General features: G+C 35.7%; 1 protein-coding gene across 2 annotated transcripts in view; it reads right to left on the bottom strand.

Annotated features, from left to right (window-relative positions):
• Positions 1–5673: 5673 nt before the first annotated feature.
• UST (uronyl 2-sulfotransferase) overlaps positions 5674–24580 on the bottom strand; it is a 120238-nt gene continuing 101331 nt past the window's right edge. For both annotated transcript variants that reach the window (XM_039346877.1, XM_039346879.1), the window contains exon 8: positions 5674–9095. In XM_039346877.1, coding sequence (XP_039202811.1) covers positions 8809–9095 — 287 coding nt within the window. In that variant the 3' untranslated portion in view covers positions 5674–8808. The remainder of the gene's footprint in view (positions 9096–24580) is intronic.

Here is a 24580-nt window from a genome sequence, read left to right as displayed (position 1 = left end):
TTACTCCTTTTATTTACTTGTAAAACTAGAAATTTTTTCATTTTAACTTCATGTAATTTAATTTGTGTAAAATTGGAGTATTTATCAAATACAGATTGAATCCAATAAAAATGATTTAAGTTATGAGTGTGATAGAGCAATAAAAAAGCCCGTTTAAAATGTATGCTGATTCTTCCCCAGAATTCCACCTATTACAGCAAGTTGACTGGTAAAGCTACTAAAGCATAGATGCTCAACAATGGTTTTTACATGTTATATGGGATGGATTATTATATGCCTCCTTTGTGTTTTCAGCATCCAAGAATTTTAAAGTATAAGTGGGAATTTTTCATATTAAAGAGAAATTTCTTTATTAACAATATTATTTCATCTATATATGCACATATATGTCTAGAAAGGAACTGTTCCCCTCACCACCAATGAAAATCTAAACAAAATCCTTGGTTGACCACCATGCAATTTCCAAAGTGCAACATCTGTAAAAATGAATTTATGTCAAGCTTTATCACTTCTACTAAAGCCTTATATGCCCTTCTGATTTGTGCTAAATTTTGATGCCAAGAAATAATCATTGGGAAACTTTAATACAGAAACCTGTTTTTTTTTTTTAAAAAAAAAATGCAGTAATTTAAAACAGTTCTTAACAGGTGGCAATCCTGGCTGGAAGCTAAGTCAGGGTTGGGCCATTGGATGCTTAGTACCTGTAAGCTAATTGGGAAGTCTAAAAATATCTGGGGAGAAAACAATAGCAATTCACTCTTGTATTATCGCCAAGTAAATTTTACCCAGTTGCCCTTAGAGGCTGTAGAAAGAATGGGCTAGAATAGAGGTATTAAAATATCAATCTGACAACCCAGTATGAGTCACATTCTAAAGGATTCAATAATGTACTAATTAGTAAGCAGTGATTTCAGATTTTGGCAACATGTTTTCAATTATTTGGTAACTGGGGCTCCTTCTTGCGTAAAGATTTTCCATTTGCTATTTTTGGTATTGTTATGTCTATAAAGGTTCGTTCAAATGGTGTCTCCTCCTGGGCTAATTATATTAAGAAATGGATATTTTATACGAACATTACTGCACCAATCAGAGGAATAACTGCTTCCTGGAGAGCAGAAAAATATGTGCAATATGTTTTTTTTTTTTTTTATAAATATCAGAGTCAGACAGTGACTATGATGTCACACTAAAGCAAAGAACCTCCACCCAGGGTTTCCATTGAAGATGGCTGCTCAGACCTGAATCAGAAAAGGCAAAGGAAAATGAACTTGGGGCTGGACAGGGACAGACAGGGCATGCCCACGTGCACTTTCCTTCCATAGGTGTTACATAAGCCAACAGTCACAGGGCTTAACCTCTGGATCAATATTTCCTTCCCCTGCAAGATGTTTGGCCCCAATATTCTAAGACAGTGATGGCGAACCTTTTAGAGACCAAGTGCCCAAAAACCATCCCCCACCCCCGTCCCCACTCCACCCTGCCCACTGGGCCACCCACCACCTCCATGGCCTGCCGCAGATCACCCAGGCAGCCCAGCAGCGCATGGTGCCACACCCTCCACCCATGCCCCATAGCATCATCTGTGCGTGACAGGGCACAAGGGCGGAGTCTTGTCCCCACTGCCTGGCTACCATGTTCTTGGCTGTGCTGCTTTGCGTGGGCCACGCCCGGAGGTGACTCTCCTCCAGGGGGGCTGCTGGTAAGGAGAGGGTCAGGGGAGGTGGGGCTGGGGTAACAATGTGTGTGCCCACAGAGGGCTCCGAGTGGTGCCTCTGACATGCGTGTCATAGGTTCGCCACCACTGTTCTAAGACATGAAAAATCTAGCTTATCAGGCCTTGGTGAACCCCTGTAAGAGTTTGTCCTGCTCCCCCCATCCTTTTGGACACATTATCATTTGTTTCTTCATCTGATTGTTCTCTTTTTTATTATGTAAAGTGCCCAGTGTCCTTGTGGCTGGGCATTCTTCAAATCAATGTTTCTCAACCTCAGCCATGCTGGCTGGGGAATTCTAGGAGTTGCAGTCCACCCATTGTAAAGTCGCTGAGGTTGGAAAACACTGTCTTCCATCTATGCAATCTTTGTAAATCAATAAACAGATAAATCAATAAACAAAGTAGGTTTTAAGAGGTCTAAACTGAGCTAATATCTGTATTTACTCAAGATAAAGCCTGTCTGAATTAGTGCTGCTAGAAACAGCAGGTATCGGTTACATCTAGGATTCTGAGACAAAGAAATAATAGCTTTTCCCATTTTTGAAAACCCTAACTCCAGCTGCTGTCCATATCTGTCTTTTGCTTTGGGTGACATACATATTTCTGGACAGCAAAGGCAAAAAATGTAAGAATACACGACATAATTTATATTAGCAATGCCAGAGATTAATTTGGGGACATAGTAAGTTTTAAAAAGTAAATTAAAGCAAAATTGTATAAGTATAATTGGGAGGGTACATAATTAATTACATTTGTAGCTACAGATGAATGGGCCTAGCAAGCAAAAAAGGGCTTGAAAATAGTTCCAGCAGTTGCAAATATGGCAAGGGCGTAAACTTTTTGAGGAAACAACATCCTGCCTCATGGATAACAAATGGCATGTACTTCAACAGGAATCCATATTACATATTGCTGACTTTGAACAAAAAGTTCTGAGATGTGTCTAATAAATAGCTTAATCAGGGTTTCTATTGCAGAAACAGTACTTACTGCTCCAACTCCTTTTTTAAATAAAATTGTGAACTCAACATATGCACACACAAAGATATTTTTCCCTTAGCCATTTTGCTGAAAATGATAGCTTCCCTGTAATAAATAAAGCCTCTGCGACTTACATTATGGATATTATTTTTCCTAAACAGGATTTTGGAACACCACATTGTAATATAAACTGTTCTCTTGACCTCTTAGAAGACATCTTCAGAGAGGAAAAAGTCAGACTCTTAAATCTCAGAATACTGTATACTAAGATGGAAATGTGCAAGTTTAAAAAGAGATGAGTTTCTTTTAGCAAAAAATGTACTAGCAGATAATTTTAGACACTTACACTATCAGAAATTACAAAAATACTGTAGATGAATGTTGTACATCATTGCCATTATACATTGTTTAAAGTCAAGAGTTTTCTTTATTTTTCCTTGGATGAAAGTCTGATTTTTGATAATTATAAGCCATAGAAAGTTGATTTACACATACGCAATGTAATTTACGCAATTACAGTTTAGAGCAGTGGACAAAAAAAAAAATTAGGCACTGGGTGTGAGATTTTTGGCAGTCATTCAATATCTAACTTTCAAATTTAAACATCCAAATTGTGAGATTTCTGGGAGGACACAGAAATTTTAAAGGATTGGTGGAGTATTACTGTATAAAAATGTTTGCTAATTTGTGACTTCATGTTATGTATACCGCAAACCAGACCACAGTTATCTAAGAAAGAAGAAAATTGGTATGAATAAAATGGTCTGTGTTGTTTATCTCTCAATAGAAAGCTATTGATTCAAGATAATGGCATTTCAAAGTTCATCTGGGTGAAAAGACTTTGAACAAACCAATATGCCGCATTTATTGGAAAATGGCAAAGCTATGAATGCTACATTATTTCTCTGGCTTCTACATGCAACTTATTTATTCAGATCCTGTCTAACAATTAGGCATATTTCAACAACTGTATTTCTCATGCATGCATTATCTTTCTATTCCATTTTGTCCAAGAGTTTCAGATTGTTCACATGGTTGTCCATTGACATTCTGATTAGTCTGAGACTAGTGATTCCTCCAAAGTCAATCAATGACTTTCTGACTGAGTGAAGATGTAAACATGGAATTTACCCTATTCTAATTTAGCTGGTGTCACAGGGTTTGAACCTGGAACACTTTCCTTATGCCAGTTAGGATCCCTGTCCCACTAAACTTTTCAAAACATTATTTTAATGGGAAAAAATATTAGCCCCAGAATTATATTTAGTTGCCGCAATGTTTTAGACTATACAAAAGATTCTTCAGGCTTCTTGAGAGCACCCTAATAGCTTGCATTTTGATAAATAGGTTTTGCACTGTTAAACCATGCTCATGTTTTGAGAATAGGGAAATCTCTCAAGACAGTCATTTTGTGAATGTGCCCTTGCTCTGAATATTTCAAAGAAGCCTCTAGCTTAAAATGGCTGCCCATTCAGGCTTATATTACTGCATCAAAACATCAATAATCTAATATAAATAGGTTGACATAATTTCTGAACCAAGGGAATACACATTTCAGGCATGGGGAAAAAGATTTAATGACATGGTATCAGTAAAACAGCCAGGCACCAGGGATTTTGGTTCTTTAAAAAAATATTAAATAAATAATACAGATTACATAGTTATTGATGGTTTTTTGCTGACAGTGGCACAATGTATAAAAGTTCTGGTAACCACGAAGGGTGAATTCAAAAGCTGTGTTTGCCTACAAGCTATCCTTATTCTTAATAAGAAGATTAAAATATCAAAGATACAGTTTTAGGAAATAAAGCAATTTTATATCCATCATTTCAAGTTCATATTATAAATTCATTTTAAGTAAACTTTACTAAAACTCCCTTTTTTATAATCCAGTAATCCCTGAATTCAGGGCAGAGTTGGGCACCTGAATGGAGCTGAGCATTTACTGGCTGGATGCCCTTCCTGCCTCCACATGGAGTCTGCAGCAGGTATTTTTTCTTTGTGCCCTGAGAGAAAAACATCTGCCACTACTTAGGATTGAACTCAACCTTCCAAGTGAGAGGCAAGCATCTTCCCCACAAGGCCACTTGTAGCAAGTAAACTTTACTAATCTATTAAAACGATTTTTAAAAACCATTTCAAACCATTTTAAAAACTATTCACAAGTTGTAACTCTGGGCGGGCTACTCAGTGAAAAAAATGCAACACAGAGCCAAAATAGTAAAACTAACACCTATATGAAGTCGGCTGTAGCAAACATTCACTCTTGCAACCAATTGGGCTGATCTAAAATCTGGGATCCAATGCACAGGAAAAGCCAGATCTTCACAGCTTTATGAAAGACTGAGAACGAACGTTTTAAAATGAAAATAGCCATAATTAATAACAATACTATCCAGAAATTACCTCAGCATTCCTATTTTGTAAATTTCCTATGAAGATTAAAATGATAAAGATATAAATATTAGTTTTTGTTATTTATTAAAGCGTTGTGACAATGTTCCAATATAGTCCTGTACAATTTGTTTTGTATGCTTTTTTACAGTAAAAAGATATATTCACCAAATTGTCTTAAATATTCAGTTTTTAGATTAGTTTATATTTTAGAATTTAGCCATCTACATAATCTAGAACAGCACTTGAATCATTTGGAAATTCTACAAAATTCACTGAGAAATAACATATCAATAAACTTTCAACTTTGCTTCTGAGAAAAGATGATATAATTTGAGAAAGATCATTTTCCCATAATGGGATCAGCTATTAGAGTTGCAGATTCTCTACAGTTAAATATAAATGCTTCACCTATATGTAAATAGAACATTCTTCTACTGCAATATTGTATCAACTGAAACAAGTCCTCTGAAAAGAAAATGGTCCTTTTTTATATTCTCCATTAATCTTACTTTAATCTCGTATTTGGTATTAAAAAAAAAGAAAGCCAGCAACACAAATATGCAAAAAGACCAGACCACACATTTAATGTTGCAAATTACAGGCCTTTATTAAAATGCATGAAATGTATTTATTTTCAAATGCAAGTTTGGTAAACAATAGGTGAGAATACACAATTCAACATGAAGATTTTCTTAAGAAAAAAAAAAAGGATTCTTTTACTCCCCTCTAAAACTTGTTGGGAGTCTATAGCTTCTTTTATATTAATTACAATACTAGATCTTAAAAGCATTCAGTTTTGATTACTTGGCTTGAGTTATCAAATTCTACTACAGAATGAAGGCTGTTCATCATAAAGATCAGGTGACACTAAAATGCTGATAAAAAAAATACAACTGCCTTTAAAATACTTTCTAACCTCAGAATTATGTATGGATATTTTAGATAACTAACTGCAATGCAACTGTACCTTAGAAGTTTATACAGTATACTTGAGTGGGCCATTTCTTAATCCAATTTTTTAATTCAAAGCGTTTTAAGATCATTTATAAAACTTCATAAGGTTGCCTGAGCACTTTTGCCAAGTAATTTTAGCCTGAACAGCAATTATTCTCCATCACCTTTATTTACACTAGCTAAAACAATACCTTAGCTGTGCATGGAACAAAACAATAATTATTATCAATTATGTAACTACACTGGGAGGGCAATGTAGCACAGCTCCACTATTGATCATATTTCTCACATAGTGATATCAGAAGAACCCAACTGAAGTACGACCTTCAGCCAATAAACTACAATAAACATTTTTAGGGTGATTCAATGGAAAAACTTTTAACATTCAGACATGGGGCAGGGGAAGGAGGCAAAAGTCATATAATTAACTATATGACTCTAGTGTGAAGAACAAGCAGTGTGGAAATGTTAGTGCATTAAAAATAGACAGGTTAGATCAAAAAGTCAGTGAATAAGTTAAGATATATTTAATTCAAATATTGGCTGTTTTAATTTATAACCAACCTAATGTACATATATTCTCTTTATTATTTTCACATATTCCAAGAATTCATCTTTCTCTCTCACAGAGATTTACAAACAAATATGGCACTTTCTAGAAGGTTTTCATGGGCTGAAGGCTCTATAACAACAATCATTATTTTTGAAAAAAGAAAAGAAAAAGAAAATGACTCAAATGAATTTCTTTCCTGAGCAACTTAAAATTTGGAATGTGCTGAAAAGTCACAATAAATAAGTAAAAAAATGAGCAAACTTAAAATGTGCTTTTAAATTATTGAAAGTTCATTGTTTCATGGCAGATATATGGCCTGTTCTTTCAGAAATCTTAAAAGCTTATGTGCCAAATAAATTTATGAAGTACCTTTCTGGAAATAGAATAGAAGTCAAGTTGCTTATATAAAAACATACAACATTAACATCTAGCAAATAAATCAACTGGCAGCTCTTGCTTTTAATATTTCAAAGTATTTGTGGCAAAGAGTAATATTAAATAGCATGATAAAAATAGATTCTAGTGAAACTGCAGAGAAAGCAAACATGTTAAGTAATCCAGGATTCTTGTAGCACACACAAATTTTAACTTTTTTTTTAAACATTCCAGCATGTGAATATTAAATTGCTCCCCAAAAGAAAACAATTCCACAGTGTGTAAACTAATCATTACTCTTTAAATGTAATTTCACAGAAACCACTAAATATACAATGCAGCATTTTGGTTAAGTATTATTTCGAGCTCCCAGTGTATTTCTTCAGAGTAGTGCACTGGAACCACCTAGTGAGAAGATTTTTCATTCATGTTAAGTGTTCAGTCACAACATATTTTGTGTGTTCAAATCCTGCTATTAGCGTTGTAAAAAAACAGAATGCAACAGATATCCATCGACTCTGAAAAGGGAATTGGTTAAATGGGTGTTGACTAATACACACCAAAACAAGAACCAGTAACTTGGATAAATAGAACACGCAACCGTCTACTACATCTTTGTTCCTCCAAATGGTAATTTTTGATTATCAATAATAAATCTTGAGTATTACAGCCAGAGTACAAGTTGAGTATGCTGTTAAGAATACCTGCTTCTTATCTACATGCAAGAGTTAGGCTTCAGCTTCGAGAGAGAAAAAGAACTAATTGACATCTGAAGTAATCATAGCATATTCATCTTCAATCTTGTTTGTTAGTACATATCAAATTTTCAGAATAGTTGAGGCGTATTCATTATAAATTTCCACCTTCGGAAATAATGTCTTCAAATTAAAGCCAATTAATTTCATCAGTAACTAGTGCATTTACAATGTTACAGAACTGCTTTTTCCAAGATTCTTCCCATCCCATAAAGTTCTTATTCCCCTTTTATGGGTATTTTGCTTATTATCAAAACTGCTATGGAAAAAGGGATCGCCTTCAAATAAAAAAGAATATCCCGTATTTTCCCCTGTAGCCTAAGTTTAAAATCCATTAATATTAATTATCCTCTTCAATTATACTCAACTTCAGCACTGTACTGATATTTAATGATACTCACCTTCTTTAATTCCAAACATGTAACAACTCTCCTTGTTGCCAGCCAATTATTGGAAACACAGATCTAATTGGGAATCACTGAAGTTGTAGTCCAATATATCTAGAGCATGCTAGACTGCAGAAAACTCATTAATTAGGTTGCTTCATCTTCCTATTATGACTGTTGGTAATAGCCTGGTTGCATCTTTCCAAATGGTATTAGTAGCAATGGATAATTTTGTTATTTTAGAATGACAGTATTCCTTATTCAGGCAATGACAAATCTCTTATATCATGCTATTATTTCAATCTGCTCAAATAAAACTGTAATAGGTCAAATTAAATGCTACATCAGGCAAGCTAATTTTGTGAAAATTGCAAATGACCAACGAGGTGATATATATATATATATATATATATATATATCATTCTGCAAAAAGAAGGTACCATATACAAAAATATTGTACAACATCAATGTTATTTCTGATGAAACAAGAGATGATATACTTAAAAGTATGTTCTAACTACAATAATTCTATGGAGCTAAGGAAACAAACAAACAAAATATTTCAACAAATACACTTTTTCAGAAAGGCTTCTATCAGTTCAATCTAAGGGAAATGTCTTTTTAAATGCTGCTTTCACTCACTTTCTTCAGATTTTTATTAGCATTTTTAAACAATTTGGAATCAGTCTTGCATCACCTTTTATAAATATCTTCTAACCACTTTTCATCATCTTGCTCCTCATCTTCTGTTACTGGCTCTTCAGTTTCTAGGGGAGAAGGAATGGCAAATTCTGGCCTAGGAGAAGAGTTACCATTTGAGGATCTTAATCCAAACTTGCGTTTTAGCAGGTGGAACTGCTCTTTGACATAGTAGTAGAATTCATATTCATATCTCATGCGCTGGTACAAGATCTGGATGGATTCTGTTGAAGGGACGGTTTTTTTCACTGTCACAGTTAGATTGCCAAGCTTCCTATGCTCTGTAAGACATTTGCATAAAGAGGAATTTATGTCAAGACAATTACTTTCTGAATTACTAACATGCCCTCTGGAAGGAAGGAAATGAGCCTGCAAATATCTCAACGTTAAATAAAAAAAATATTTGTATTTTTATTTAGCATAATCTAAGCAAAACATTACTGCAAGGTTCTAAATAAGAGATGGTATTTCAAATATTCTAACATAAATAGAATCCAGACATTTAACCATGACTCCAGAATTTTCACAATGAATAAATCCAAGAGAAAACTAAAATTCACAACTCTTAAGTTGTGTCGATGAGATTACAAAGATCAAATGTAATCAGGGTTAAACAGGATAGACGGACAGACAGTAGATAGACAGAGATGGATGGACAGACAGACAGAGTAAAAAGTTCATCATAACAATTTAAGTCCTACAATTTCATCTTCACTGGGAACATATCTTAATGTGGAACCAACGTACAAAACTGAAAGTGTTTATAACAGAGAAAAACAAGAAATGATAATTGCAATGTGACTGTATTCTGCTGGAATCCTCTATTCATTTCTTATCTTCATTCATTTATATATTTTTGGGAAGAAAATCAATCACTAAATCCTTTTAATGCAGCATATTATATGTTTTATCCAATATGAAACGAACTAAATCAGTGGTTCTCAACCTGTGGGTCAGGACCCCATTTGGGGTCGAACGACCATTTCACGGGGGTTGCCAAACAACGCAGTCCGCTATTTTTTCCCCTTTTCCTTAGCTGTGCTACTCCCTTTTATTCTATTGGCTTTTGAAAGCCAATAGAATAGACTCTCTTGAATAGAGTCTAATTCTATTGGCTTTCAAAAGCCAATAGGAATTGTCCAGGCTGTCTCTGCCCTGCTGAGCCCGCCAAAAGTCCCATTCTGCAAATGGTGCTGCAACAGTTGAGTAGTCCTCGACTTAGGACCGGTTGAGTAGTCCTCGACTTATGACCGGTTGGGGGTCGCGGCATTAAAAAGGTTGAGAACCACTGAACTAAATGGTATGTGCAATCAGTTTCCTTTTCCTCCTTAATCCATGAAAGCCCAACCTATTGTCTTCCAAAAATTTAAAGTAGCATCTCAAGAGCCTCCCAAAAATTTTTGACCTGTTTTTTTAGCCATGCCTTCAATCAAAATTAACCTGTCCAATCTGCGTGTCAGGAGAAAACTGCTGGTGATTCTCCATTTTTGTAAATTATACAATGCAAGCAAGCACTGATTTTTGATGGCCTACATTATGTAATACCTTCTCTGGAGAAAACTGGCTTGTCCCTGCAGCTTTAGGATTCATATTTTAGAAAACAGAGTTACTCAGAAGAAGGTGACAGTGAGTGATAGGTTCCCCAAGATTGCTTGATTTTATGTTTGATTTTTTTTATAGTTTTAAGTTTTAATTTTACTTTTACTATGGATGTTTTAATTAATGTCTTGTTTATTGTTGCTCTTAATTACTATAAAGTTCTGAAAATCTGATCGATTACAGTAAATATTTTCATAACTTAAAACAAGCACACAAAAAGCTAACAGATGGAAATTATTACAGGAATCCTTGATTTATGACTACAATTGGGCTTGGAATGTTGATTATAAATTACAATTGAGGTGGTCGTTACTACTGTTTTTTATGACAGTCATAAAGTGAGACATCATGGTCAAATGTCCCATCCAGTCATTAAACTAATCCAGCATATGCAATGGATATTTTTGCCATTTTCTTCTAGAAAACTACAAAAGAGGCACAAATTACATTTACATCAGGAGTCCCCAACCCCCAGTTTGCAGCCCATTCAGAACCAGGTCGCAGAAGTAGTGGGCATATGCGTGCATGTGTGCACATTTGTGAAACAGTGCATGTGCACGAAAACATCCCCTGTCCCCCTGCCAATGCCACCCGTCCGCCTAGCTGGAAAGGTTGGAGACCTCTGGTTTACATGACTGTGAGATGCTGCAATTGGTTGTAAATGCGAGCTGGCTGCCAAGCAACAAAATGCGGTCATGTGACCGTTTGAGGATATTGACACAGTGCAACATTTTATGATAGTCAGCAGTGCTTTACAGCCCATAAAACACTTTTTCCAAGGCCCTGTAATTTCAACTAGTAGTTAAGCAACTGGTTATTAAGTGAGGACTACCTATAAACAAATGGGGAGAAATTATTTCAATCAACTAAATTAAAATAGTATTATTTTTTGTCCTGTCCCCATCTAGTTTCGGAATATGACTCCTTGCACAAAGCCTTCTGCATTCCTACTTTAAATCTGAGACTATGACTCAACAGTTTTGGAACATTATGTTTGTATTACAGATAACAAGGAATTTTTTTGTGGGATGGCAAGATGAAGGATTCAACCTTTTAAACCTCATTTCCTCCAGCACTAAATCCTTGCCAGCTGCCTCTACACAAAGCGAGAACTATTAGGAATGTAGCACCCTGTGTATCACCTTTCGAAGGATAAGCTATGTATAATATTATTCACTGCTACAGATTTTAAATACCAGCTGCTGAAGCAACACTTACCTGGAACCATTATGTGAAAGATGGATTTCAATCTTTTTTTTCCTGATCATACATGTATTGGAACTGGGGAAGTGGCATTGATACTGCCTGCACTGAAAGGAAAGGAACCTATCTGAGACTCTACTTGACCCTTTGATTTGTCTTTAGATGGTGCTGTTGATATTATTTTGGACCTTCTTTTCTTTATCTCCAGTTGTGACCCTGGCTGGGCATCCCAGTGTAAATGTTGAGATCGACAAGCTATATCTTGTACAGGCATTTATTTACAAGAGCTCCTGCTGGCTCATGAGCTTGTGCATGTCATCTTACCAATTTCCCACATCAGATTCTACCGTGTTATTTCCCCCAAGTACTATATAGGTCAGTCTTGATTCTGACAGAGGTTCCAGTGGTAGTAAAAGATTAAAATGTGCCAGGTCATTGTCCTAATATGATTGCTTGATCCAGGTCCACATTATGTTTAAAACCATTCAGTGTAAAACATGTGACTATATAATTTAGTTTGCCTCTGAAACAGCCTCATAGGAGAGTAAGTGGAGTGAATTAACTATCAAATACTCTGGCTGTTCATCTATACTAGCTTGCTTTTCTAGGAAGAATAAACAACAATGAAAAACTGCCTAGCCTCACTGCACTAAAATCCTCATCCTCCATCATGACTGACGTTAATTTGCCATTATAGATTTGAGCCTAATTAACCAAATCACAACCTCTGTCATGGTGCTGATCTCCACCTTCTCATTTTGTTTATACAACTATGTATTTTCTTTAAATAACTCTTTTAATAAAAAATCCTACGTAACTCTCAAACCTGTTTTTTGAACTTACCAACCCAACTCATCTATGAAATGTGTACAATGAAAAAAAAAATGATGCCTGTTTGGCTCCATGCCAGACCAAACATATTAAAAATGCTGTGTAAACTCAGCTGCTTCAGTTGAAGACAGGAAAGCCATACTTTATATGACCTTCTAGACAGGTTGCCATATGGAGGGCAGCAAACTGTGGGCGATTTATTTTAGAAAGCTTTATTTTGTCTTACAGTATCTGCTTTGGCTTTTTATTACTTAAGTCAACCAAAGCTCAGTTTGCACGTTTGATAAAATCTATGCTAAAAATAACAAAGCAGAAAAAAATAAGGCAAAACAATCATAAACATTTGCCATGTGAAGCAAAACTCCAAATTTCCTTTTATCTATCTAAAAGCAATGGAAAACCAAAAGTAATGCTTTGCTAAGTATATATTCTGTATATTTTTCTAAACAGACTTTTTTTTTAAAAAAGCCCAAAGTACTTACAACTCTGTGAACCACTAATTGTACAAAAATATATTCTAGCTATTTTCTACAATAAAATGATGAGTTACAATAGATGTTATACACTATATGACAATACACTGTTAAGATAGTGCTGAGATAATGGATCACATATATTTATTACTCTTACAGCCTGAACCCTTGAAAGAATGGGAAATACCAGAGGCAATGTTTTGATACAGAGTTCTCAATGTTTATAGAAGCTTTACTCTAAAGATTGGCAATTGTCCAAAAAACTTGTGGAGCCAGATTCTTTCTTCAAACATAACAACATCTAGCTGATTAAAAATGAATATATTAAATATGTTTATTTTAGCCAATGTTCTCTTTCATGTTCTCTTAATATTTCAAGGTTAGAAGTTCTGTTTTTGGTTAAACAAATCTCATGTTCAGGTTTGATAACTGCTTAGCTTTCTTAAAAGAAACAATCAAGGAATTATGTGATTGAAGGTATTCTTTCCTCTTCGTCACAAATATGAAATTAAACAGTATTGTATCTGTAATCCATTTCAATCTGTTGTTTAATTAATTTGGGGGGGTGATCTTCTATTGGCTGGGGAATGCAAATTATTTATCAAATTTATATATTGGGAAAGCTGCAGGATCCCTTAATGGGGCGGTGATTTCACTTGCAGCAATAGGGTGTTTTTTCTGCCCAGTTTTGGGAATTGGTAGGGGAAAATCTAGGAAGCAAAGTGCTCCTCTTTTTACCTTTGAAGCTGTTCTTCTTTCCTGCACATATGCACTGTAAAAACATACCCTAAAAATTGATGGCAAGTAACTAAATTTTGGGTACATGAACTTGGAACATTATGTTGTTGTTGTTAGTTGTGAAGTTGTGTCCGACCCATCGCGACCCCATTATATATATGGAACATTATAGAGACACTTTAAAAGAAGAAGGGGAGGTGAGCTGTCTCTTAGAGACTTCTCACTCTGAATTCCATTCTTTTAAAGAAAATATGGATTACAATTATAGACTGTACGCTGCACTGAGATCTGAGGAGTAATGAGTCATTTTTAACAATTCCAAAATGAAACATGGGGGAAGACAGCTGATGGTTCTTTTTCTGCTTTTGCGTCATATTTAAAGCCCATGTTTTTTAAAAAAACATTTTCTACTTAAAAGCAATTTTAGCAATAGGTGGAAGGAAAGATGATGAGAAAACTAAACATATTTAAGTGGCTGGGAGTTGAAGGAACTCATCGGGTCCTTAGACAGTAGATAGACCTTAGATAAGAGCTAGACAACAAGATGGATTCTTTGTATTTTTTTTTTTAAAGTTGACATATAAAATTATTATGTGGGTAGAAGATCATCAGCGTCAACATTTATTCAGCCTGGAAAGTGGGCTTAATGGCCAACAGAGAAAGTTTGGCATCCAAAGCTGCTTTGTGAAGGACACACAAGGGCTGGGTCAGTGAGGAGGAGGCAGGGTGGGGCCTCTCCAGCCAAAACTTTTGCTTAGTATTATGGCACCAAGCCAATACAGGATAAGTAAAAGGGTATCACATTCATGACAGTCTTCTGTTTTATTTCAAAACTGCTCTGATTAAGAGTACCATTAATCATTTATGAAACTAAAATACTAAAAGTAGACGTTTCCATTTCCCCTTCCTCTTGAGCTTGAATACTTCACAGCACTTAATATGTAAGGAGTCTGATTCAAAAACTGAGGACATTTGACATTAAGAAAGGGGAGGGGAGAGGATATCAAAATGAGAATAAAACTCTCTCTCTAGAAAAGTCCACTTGTGACATGGATTCTGACTGTTCTGGCTAACAGCCAGAGAATTAGAATCAAAGCCATCCTCAATCCAGCCCTAAAGGAACAGAGAGCCCACTGTCAAGAACTTAAGCTTCTTCAGAAGTAAACAAAATGATAAAGAGGGGAAAGAGATACTAATATTTTGTTCTGATGACAACTAACATAATTTTCCCCACAGGTTTGCTATGTCTCTTGGAAAGGGAATAGTTGGATCTACTCTCTTCTGGACTAGAATCATACAGGAAATAAAAGAGGGTTTGAAAAATATTATTGATGGCGTTCTTAGAGTCCTTAAATACCTCCAATGCCTGCATCCAAGATGAACTTTTTTTTAAAAATAGAAAAGAAGTTGATATTAAATTTACTTTTGCATTTTTATAGGCAACCATTTCAATGTCCTGCCCAATTGTATTAGACAGCCCCCCTTTTAAAAGGCATACAGCTCTGCAGTATATGCCATCTTGTTACTCTGTTACTCTTTCCCAAAGTACAGTTATAAAAATAGTTTGTAGCAATTGTAAGCTATGAATTTCTTTCCACAATAGGTAGCTTTCTTCATTTGAAACACATGGATTAAAATATTCTAGAGTTCTCCAGAACAAGCTACTGCAAAAGCCTCCCTACTGGCAAGCAATAGCATTCTATCGCCCCTATTATTGATCACCAATATTATGAACTCTTCCCTGCTACAGTCTTAAGCTACTCCTGTGTGTGAACTGGCTGGAAACAAAGCTCACTTAAGAAATCCCTTTACAAACATCAACTCCTTCCTTTGCCTTAAACATTATTATTCCATTGCTCTGCTGGTCCATTCTTACTGTGATCTGTAGTTGGTGGAATGCCCTGCTTCTTTACATCTCCCACTCATGGTAGTAAAACAGGCAATATTTCTTCTCCTTTCCATGAGTACATTTTTTCAGAATATATGATTTCTATTGGTCAGCCTTTTATATGACTCTCTCTCATGTATGACATCTTCCCATCACGTGTATCGACTAGTATACCGAAATATCTAGATCAGACACTAGACCAGACCACCTTTAATTTGGGGGCTTAAAGGGAAATGTCAGAATTCTTGTCAATTTTACCTTTAAAAAAAAAACTTTCAATGTTCTGTGAAAACTAAAGTGACAAAACTTTACAGATTTGTTTATAGCTAAGAAATGGATTATGGGAAGCAGATCAGTTGTTGAGTTTTAAGAGAAGGTGATAAGTGGAAAGTAATCTCTCTCTCTCTCTCTCTCCCCCCCCCTCCCTCCCTCTCTCTGTATATGTGTGTGTGTGTGTGTGTGTGTGTGTGTGTGTGTGTGTATATATATATATATATATATATATATATATATATATACATACACATATACACATACATACATACATACATATATATATATATGTGTGTGTGTGTGTGTGTGTGTGTGTGTGTGTGTATGTGTGTGTGTGTGTGTTTTATGATGCACCCAAATATGGGAAAAAGAAATATTCTTTTTCTTTACTATACTTTTTCTTTTTCAATTTCTCTATTTTTTTTCTTCCATTTCTGCACCTTCCATTTTTTTAAATTCTTTTTTTAGTTTGTCCTAGTTTTGACTGTTAAAATTGCGAACTTCGATAAAATTACTATTGATTTTGGAGAATGAATTTTATGATTCTGGACAAATGTCTGTTCTGGATGGGGTCATAGTCTTTTATGGATCAGGGTTGCAATTGGGTGGCTTTCTGAATCCAGCACTGATGTTGTACATTCGTCTAGCTTTGGTGCTACAGAAAGGGATATATTAAACTCCCTATTTAGAAGACACAAATCTGATTTTGATGGCTCATGAGCTGGTAACCAAGACAGAATAACTGTAATGCTTTCTTTATGGAATGTTCTTTAAAAATGATCTGGAAACTGCAGCTGACCCAGAATGCATTAGTATAAATGGTGAGTAGTGTCCCCTGCTTTATGTAGAAACAATCTCATTGACTGCTGATTACTTTCTGAGAAAAATTCAAGGTAAACAACACTATATTAAGACTTACAGTGAAGCCTTACTGCTACAAATTGAAGAAACTTGGCTATTATCTACCTCTCATAGAATAGATAACAAATTTCCAACTAAGAATATCTCAACTGAAATCTATTATATCTTTGTTGTATGTCTACACTACTCCTAACTCAGTCAAATTGCATGAGCTCAAGAATGAGTAGCATAAAGAGAAGCATCAATCCAAGCCTAGAAGAAAAAGGAACCTTCAAATCACTGGCTGAAATAAATGTTTGCACTGTTAATAGATTAAACAAAAATCCTCGACAGTAGCTTGATGGGAGTTCATATATAATTCTCATTCAAATAGACTGGAAGATTAGATTTTATTGCCACCTACTGGACATTAGACTAACAATTAATCCAAATAACCAATTCAATGTTGTCTCTTTCCCTTCTTGATGCTTGTAAGTACTTATGTTGTTTTTTATTCTTCCAAATAACGTTATTCCTTTTTAAAAAAATACGCTTTCATCACCAGTTTATTTCATAAGGTGGAAAATAGACAGTCAAAATTGAGTTCTGCTAACATTTGGAACAAAATAATTTGTTTAATTTCCTTCCGTGGACTTGAAGTACTCAGTTGCTTATGGCTGAATTTTATCTTTATCCTTTCTTGCTTCTGGAAGCTTCCTTTTGCCATGAACAAAAACATATATTTTATCCAATATAAATACCTAAAATTCACTTCTGTAATAAATTACTTTTTATTTATACATTTTCCTACGAGCAGTACCCCACTCCATTGGCTGCATCATTTTCCATTTTAACACAGTTGGCAAGCGCCCACGTGGAAGGCCAAAGCAAAAATGGCAAGACACAATAAATGCAGACATGGAAATTGCCCAGCTGGACCCAGATGCTGCATTTCAGCATGCAAGGTGGCATTCATTGGTCCAAAACATGGACCCTGCACTGGTGGGAATAATGCCAGGAAGAAGATGATGATAATTTAGATGCGGCAGGACTGTTTTGCTTCGTGGAAAATGAGACAAAAAGAGAAATGGGTTAAAAAAAATTAAAGGTCAAAAAATCAAAAGGAAGGAGGTAGATTAGAAAATACCTAGTAATAGTATTAAAGTAATAAATACCTCTAGGAGAACCCAGTTTTTAAAAAAGGAAATGTATTTTAAACTTCCAGCATGTTATGTATTAAGCTTGGTTAGTATATGGAAGCCCAAGAAATGCCTAGCTATTCACTTTTGCCAGATGAAATTTAAAGCTATTCTGAAGCCATAAATGTGGTTTTTTCCCCTCTCCAAAGCATAGTTCTGAATGGCCAAACAATGGAACAATTCAAAAATCTTTAAATATTTGGGCACACTTTTTCCTACCTCTACCAATTTCAGAATACATCCAAAATCAGTAGCAACAACACAACCCTTTTACGTTGCCAGAGGCCACAGCATATTCCAGCAGCACTAAAGTTATATGTGTCTGAGCATATATATAAACAAAAGAGCTCAACTGGAATCCCATAGCTCCTTTACCCTTCTTGAAAGGGGTCAATCTAAATCCTTAAGGACTATATTTCAAGTGGCTCCATATGTACCCAGTCAAGTATGGAAGAAGGAGACAGGTTGACTAAAATGGAAAAGGGTGCATGGAACAATATTATTATCCATTAGCTACAGTTACTGTTTTTCTCAGAGGGTTTAGGCATTTCCATAAAGAGGCAAGGGCCATTTTATAGTTCCCTATTTGGCAAAGTACCCAGACAATTCTGGTTATGTATAGTACAGCTATTCCTATGAGATCAGGAAGATTTTGTTTCCTTCAATGTGGTTAATTTTGGTGGTCTTGACTAACAACCACAATTTGGATTAGAATTTCCATTGCTAAGCAAGGCTGTTAAGTCAGTCATGCCTAATTTTATGATCTTTTTCTGCCATGGTTATTAAGCAAATCACTGTGCTTCTTAAGTGAATCACATGGTTGTTAAGCAAATCCTGCTTGCCCCATTGACTTTGCTTGTGGAAAGCTGTCTGGGAAAGTTGCAAATGGTGACCCAGCATGTATAACCCGTTGTAAATACATGCCCATTGCTAAGCATCCAAATTTTGATCATGTGACTGTGGGGGTGCTACGAGGGTCGTAAGTGTGAAGAACAGTTGCAATTCATTTGTTTCATTGTCGCAACTAAACGAATGATTGTAAGTGGAGAACTACTGATACTGTTTGTAAAATCCAACACATCTTAATAGCCCCAATTAGGCCTCTAGTTACAAATTTATATTTGGATTTTATTTTGCTTGAGACTAAAATATTTAATTATATTTATTACCCCGTTAAGCTGTAAAATTCTGGATTGTCGCTACTGCTTCTACTATTTTAATTCCTAGAATCAGGAATTATTTCTTCTTTAGAACAATTTTAATCAAATATAATAATTATGGGAAAGATTGAGAAAAGAAGAAGCCAGAAGGGTTATTGATTTAACAACCATTTCAATATTTCCCTAGTAAGGGCTAGGATTTAGTAGTAGTAATAGGGTGCTGCTGCTTTTTACCCAACAAATTATTTTTTCTCATGGTTTGGAGGAAAGGAAAATTGCTGGTCAGTCAATCGATGTTTTCATTTTTTTTTTTCAACATGTCATATCTCTTGCTGCAGTTCTGAAATACGAGAACCAATAATGACAAGAAACGGTAGATTGTGAAGCCATTCCATCCTACTTCTAAAAATAAAATATCATGCAACATCTAGAAGCCCATAGCACTTCCACAAATACAACTGAAAATATGGATCAGAAATATAGATGACAACTTCACCATAATAAAAAAGGACCAATTAGAGAACACCCACAGAACCATCAATAACATTTTTAAAGGAACCCAGTTTACTAGAGAAGAAAAAAACAATTCGCTACCCTTCCTGGACATCCTGATCAGCAGAGACCACAATGGCAAACTAGAAATGCAAGTTTACAGAAAAACCACCCATATTAACCAGGTGCTTCACTAGCAAAGCAACAACCCAATCTCCCACAAGAGAAGCTGTGTAAGGACTTTATTTAAATGAGCCCAACACACTGCAGCAACGAGGAACAGCAGAAAATACAATACATTCCAACAAAATGGATATCCACACAACTTCATCAAAAAATCCCTCAACCCAATACAGCACAATCAACACAAACCCTAAAAAGAATTACACTGCCATGCATCAAGAATATCTCAGAAACCACAAATAGACTACTACAACCATATTGAATCAGTGTAGCACATAAGCCAATTGAAGCCCTTCAAAACATCCTAAGTAAAGCAAAAGACCCAGCAACCCCAGAAGAAAAAACAGGAATCGTGTACAACTTACAAAGTAGGAACTGCATAAATCATTATGTAGGACAAACAGGCAGAAGACTGTCAGAACGTATCCGTGAACAGCAATTGGCAGTCAAAAGGTATGATGAAAATTCTTTAATTTCACAACATATAGATTTAACTATAGTTTCAATTGGGAAAATGTGACTTTCTTAGGCCAGGCCAAATCCAAAAACACCAGGGAATTTCTAGAAGCCTGACACTCTTGACAAATCAGCCACCAATACACACATAGACATTACCAACATCTATAGATTATGCAAAAGAAACAATCAACCAGCCCAAAAGAGAGAAAAAAACTCCACCAGTAATCAGCACCCAGATCAGCATAGATTAACTCCAAGGTCACCTTCAGACCAACAATCAAGTAAGCAATACCCCAACCAAGAAATTGCCACAGAGCCATTAGTAAACAGCCCAACCAAAGAATCCCTAAGACCATCCCCACCCATTCAGACAGGCAAGACACCAGAATATAAACCGACAGCGAACAGCACTCCTCACTAGTACTGATGATGTTACCTAGTTAGGGTAATGAAATGTCTGCAAGGAAACAAGCAAGCTCAGAGAGCACCCAGGACCCCTCAAAAATGAAATAACCTAGCATATAGTTCCTTCTCCTCATGATATTAAATACTCAATTTCCAGGATTTATCATTGGCATCTAAAACAAACAATAGTTTATTCTAAAAAATATTCAAAGCACCCAACTATAATAAGCACTCAAAATTGATCTAATTTTTCTCTTTATCTAAATAGTTCTCGCTATAAATTTTACGCCAAAAACCAAGGTGCTGAAAATCTAGAAGCCTGCTGCTAATCCATGGTTCAATTTTAAGCATCACCTTAATATAAATTTGAGCTAGAACTCTGTGGAAAAAAATTAGCTGAAGCCACTGCAGTTTCAAGTGGCTCAAGTTACAACCAGAGAAAAATCTGCTGAGTGTGATTTCTAACAAAATGTTAACATGTGCACGTACCGTAATTCTGTTCAGATCTAAAAAAAAAAAAAACCACATCCCTCACCTTACACTCTGTATGCCCTATTATTAATCCTAACACAAAGTGAGCCTTCTGAAACTGTAAATCATTATAGCTTTGTATTGTTTCAATGGTTAGTTAATGGAACAATTCATAACTATAAAACTGAATCTGATGTGATCATTTAGTCCAGCCATCTTATTTCATCTATTTAAAAGGCTTTCAGACTGACCTTCAATAAAACTCTTGTTCACAATATATAATCATAAATAAAATGCTGGATGAAACCAAATTCAGGCTTCAGATAATTTATGCTAAGCAAATCTCTCTCCTAAGAAGAATATCATGCGTAAGAATGCTTTCCATCAACTTTCTTCTATGCATTCAAGAAATCCTCAAAGAAAATCCTTAAAGGAACATGCAATTAAAGCAGACAGTGCCCCAATGGAGGCTCACAGTTATTCAAATTCCCAGCCAGCCCCTCAAAGTCTTTTAGGCCAATACTAGTCGTTAAATTAGAAAGTTAAGACTCTGTTGGGAATGTCTTAACAAATGGCCCCATAAACATGGTACTAATACTTTTTTCCACATAGGATTATGTCCAAACAATATTTTCTGCTACATAAATGAACTCCGATGAGTCTCAATCCATCTGTTTCATGGGAATAGTAGGTCCCATTAAATCTATTTCTTGAGATGTTTGGAAAGGGAACTGTTGTTGAATTATGCTTAATATGCATAAGCCATGATTCTGAATTTGGGGGAGGTGTATCTAATTAATTATTGTTTAAACTAATCACAGTTTCCAAGTTCCCCATATAATAGACCTACTGGAAATGGAATATTCTAATCTCTGCTGCTAATGAAAGAGAAGACAGCAAAAAGGAAGGGGACACAAATTCAAGAATTTCCTTAGCTCACTAGGATAATGAGGAAAAAAAGGCTTCCCATCATCTCAGAAATGGCTTGAGGCTCACTTTTGTTCAGCTGGCTTTTTCTGAGGCACACTTCTCATAAACAGCAGCAAAAAGATTACCCAAAAATGATTTTGCATAGCATTAGTTTATACAATTCATATGATACAGAGCAGCTACCATCACATGGATTTCTCCACAGCAACTCATATATTATTTTCAGTGGTTTGTGGCAATGAGAAAATCATGCAGGTATAACCAAAACATGAAACGTGTTTCTTTAAAACATTTTTATTGTACAACTCAGCCATGATATGTGGAGGTCACTATTCTGAAGAGTTTTAACTCAAGTCAGATTACAAGGGAAGTAGGCACAGATTATATAAACAGCTGATGTAGGGGTGAATTATATATCTGTTATTCTATACTACTACTACTACTACTACTACTACTACTACTACTACTACTACTACCAACAACAATAACAATAACAATAAAGTTGGGAGCTTGGAGGTCATCTAGTCCAACCCCCTGCTCAGGGAGGAAACCCTATACCATTTCAGACAAATGGCAGTCCAGTCTCTTCTTAAAAACTTCCAGTGTTGGAGTATTCACAGCTTCTGGAGGCAGGTTTTTCCACTGATTAATTATTCTAACTGTCAGGAAATTTCTTCTTAGTTCCAGGTTGCTTCTTGTCCTGCCTTCAGGTGCTTTGGAGAACAGCTTGACTCCCTCTTCTTTGTGGCAGCCCCTGAGATATTGGAACACTGCTATCATGTCCTTTGTAAATCTTGTTATGACTCAGTGTCTAATTTCTTGTTTCTGGATTCAATATACAGGTAGTCCTTGACTTACAACCACAATCAAGGCCAAGACTTCTGTCACTAAGCAATGTGGTTATTAAGTGAGATAGGACCAATTTTAGGATCTTTTTTGCCATGACTGATAAGCAAATCATGTGGTCATTACATGCATCTGGTTTCCCCCATTGACTTTGCTTGCTGGAATTTGGCTGAGAAGGTCGCAAATGGTGATCCCGTGGCCCCAAGATCCTGCAACCATCATAAAGACATGCTGGTTGCCAAAAACCCAAATTCTGATCACGTGACCGTGGGGAAGCTGTGATGATCATAAGTGGGAGGGCCAATTACAAGTCGCTTTTTTTGAGCCCCTCTGTAACTTTTAATACTCATTAAATGAAGGGTCGTAAGTCAAGAACTATTTGTTGGTCATGTACAGGGTCAGATTACTCCAGTCTCCTCATCTTCTGAACAGGTGATTTTTAAAACAAACAAACAAACGAACAAAAAATCAGAGAACAGTACTTGAGTGGATAACCCTGGTAAAACTCTATGGCCCGAAGCTGGGGGTTTACATCTCTTCAGAAACCTTTGATTAAGATAGGCAGATTCTTTCCACAAAGTTGGAGGAAGGCCAGTAAATGAAACAAAAGAAGGGTTCTTTTTTGATGTGGTGCTAAATCAAATCTAATAGGGTTTTTTTTATTACTCTGTACAGTTTCAGGAATTCTGTGTAGTCTTAGTCTTTTTATTTATATCTCAGGTTATGCAGGAAGAAATAATAATTGCCCTTAAGCTACACTCGCAATTTATAATATAATTTAGTACCCTAGCAACACTACTTCCAGGAGGCTGAGCAGAACTGCTTTATATGTAGGAGAATCAACACCATTCTGTAATCTGCCTGGAGTACTGCATTCTTTCGTAAATGTTCTTTTCAGCTAACAGTTATTTTATCCCCAGCTAGGCAGTTCTGAAATTTATCTTATTTATAATTGAATATTTGCATTTTAATACTTATAAACAAAGGATGCATAGGTGAAAAAAACTTTGTTACACGTGATTTATCAATTTCATAAAGCTTCCTGAAAAAGCCCATTTAGATATTGTATGAGCCACTTAAATCTGCTGTAACTGTAGGTCAATAAGGGAGAGAAAGACTACAAGTAGTCCTTCGGTTATGATAGCAATTGGGACTGGAACTGCCATTGATTGCTAAGCAACATGGTTGTAAAGGTTGATGATGACTGCAGGGACAATGTGACAAATGGAACTCTAAGCACCTGTCTTAAGTCTCTCTCATTCAGCACCATTGCAAGTTTGAACAGCCACTGAACAAATGGGTGCAATCTGAGAGCCACCCATATTAAATTTGGGCTGTCTTTCCCATCTAAAGTACCTTATGGATTTGTGGACCTCAATTTTGGGGGTACCGTAAAAGAGCTTCATTAGCATACGGTCTACCAGAAGCCTTTAATGCCTTTCATCTTCTATTATTGAGAAAGAGATGTAATCAATTGCTGTTTGTTCTGAGTTTCTATATCCTTGGTGAGTTCCCAAATCCTATTCCTGATATATTAGTTACATTAAATTATGCTTAATATATGTATTAGACAAATTCTATAACAACAAACAAGGGGAAACTGTTTTCTCATTATTAGGATAGTTTGTGTTGTGGTCATTTCCTCTGCCCACCAGGTCCAATAATTAGAATGGTTAACTGCAAACAGATGCATTTGAATTTTCTACTGATAGGATGAGCCTTTTCCTCCATTTTATCATGGAAATAATTGTACAATGCTCAGCCACAGTATAGTCT

This window comes from Crotalus tigris, unplaced genomic scaffold, assembly GCF_016545835.1.
Source record: "Crotalus tigris isolate CLP2741 ecotype Arizona unplaced genomic scaffold, ASM1654583v1 scf7180000018030.5226217, whole genome shotgun sequence".
NCBI lineage: Eukaryota > Metazoa > Chordata > Lepidosauria > Squamata > Viperidae > Crotalus > Crotalus tigris.
This window is presented reverse-complemented; position numbering and strand designations above follow the sequence as displayed.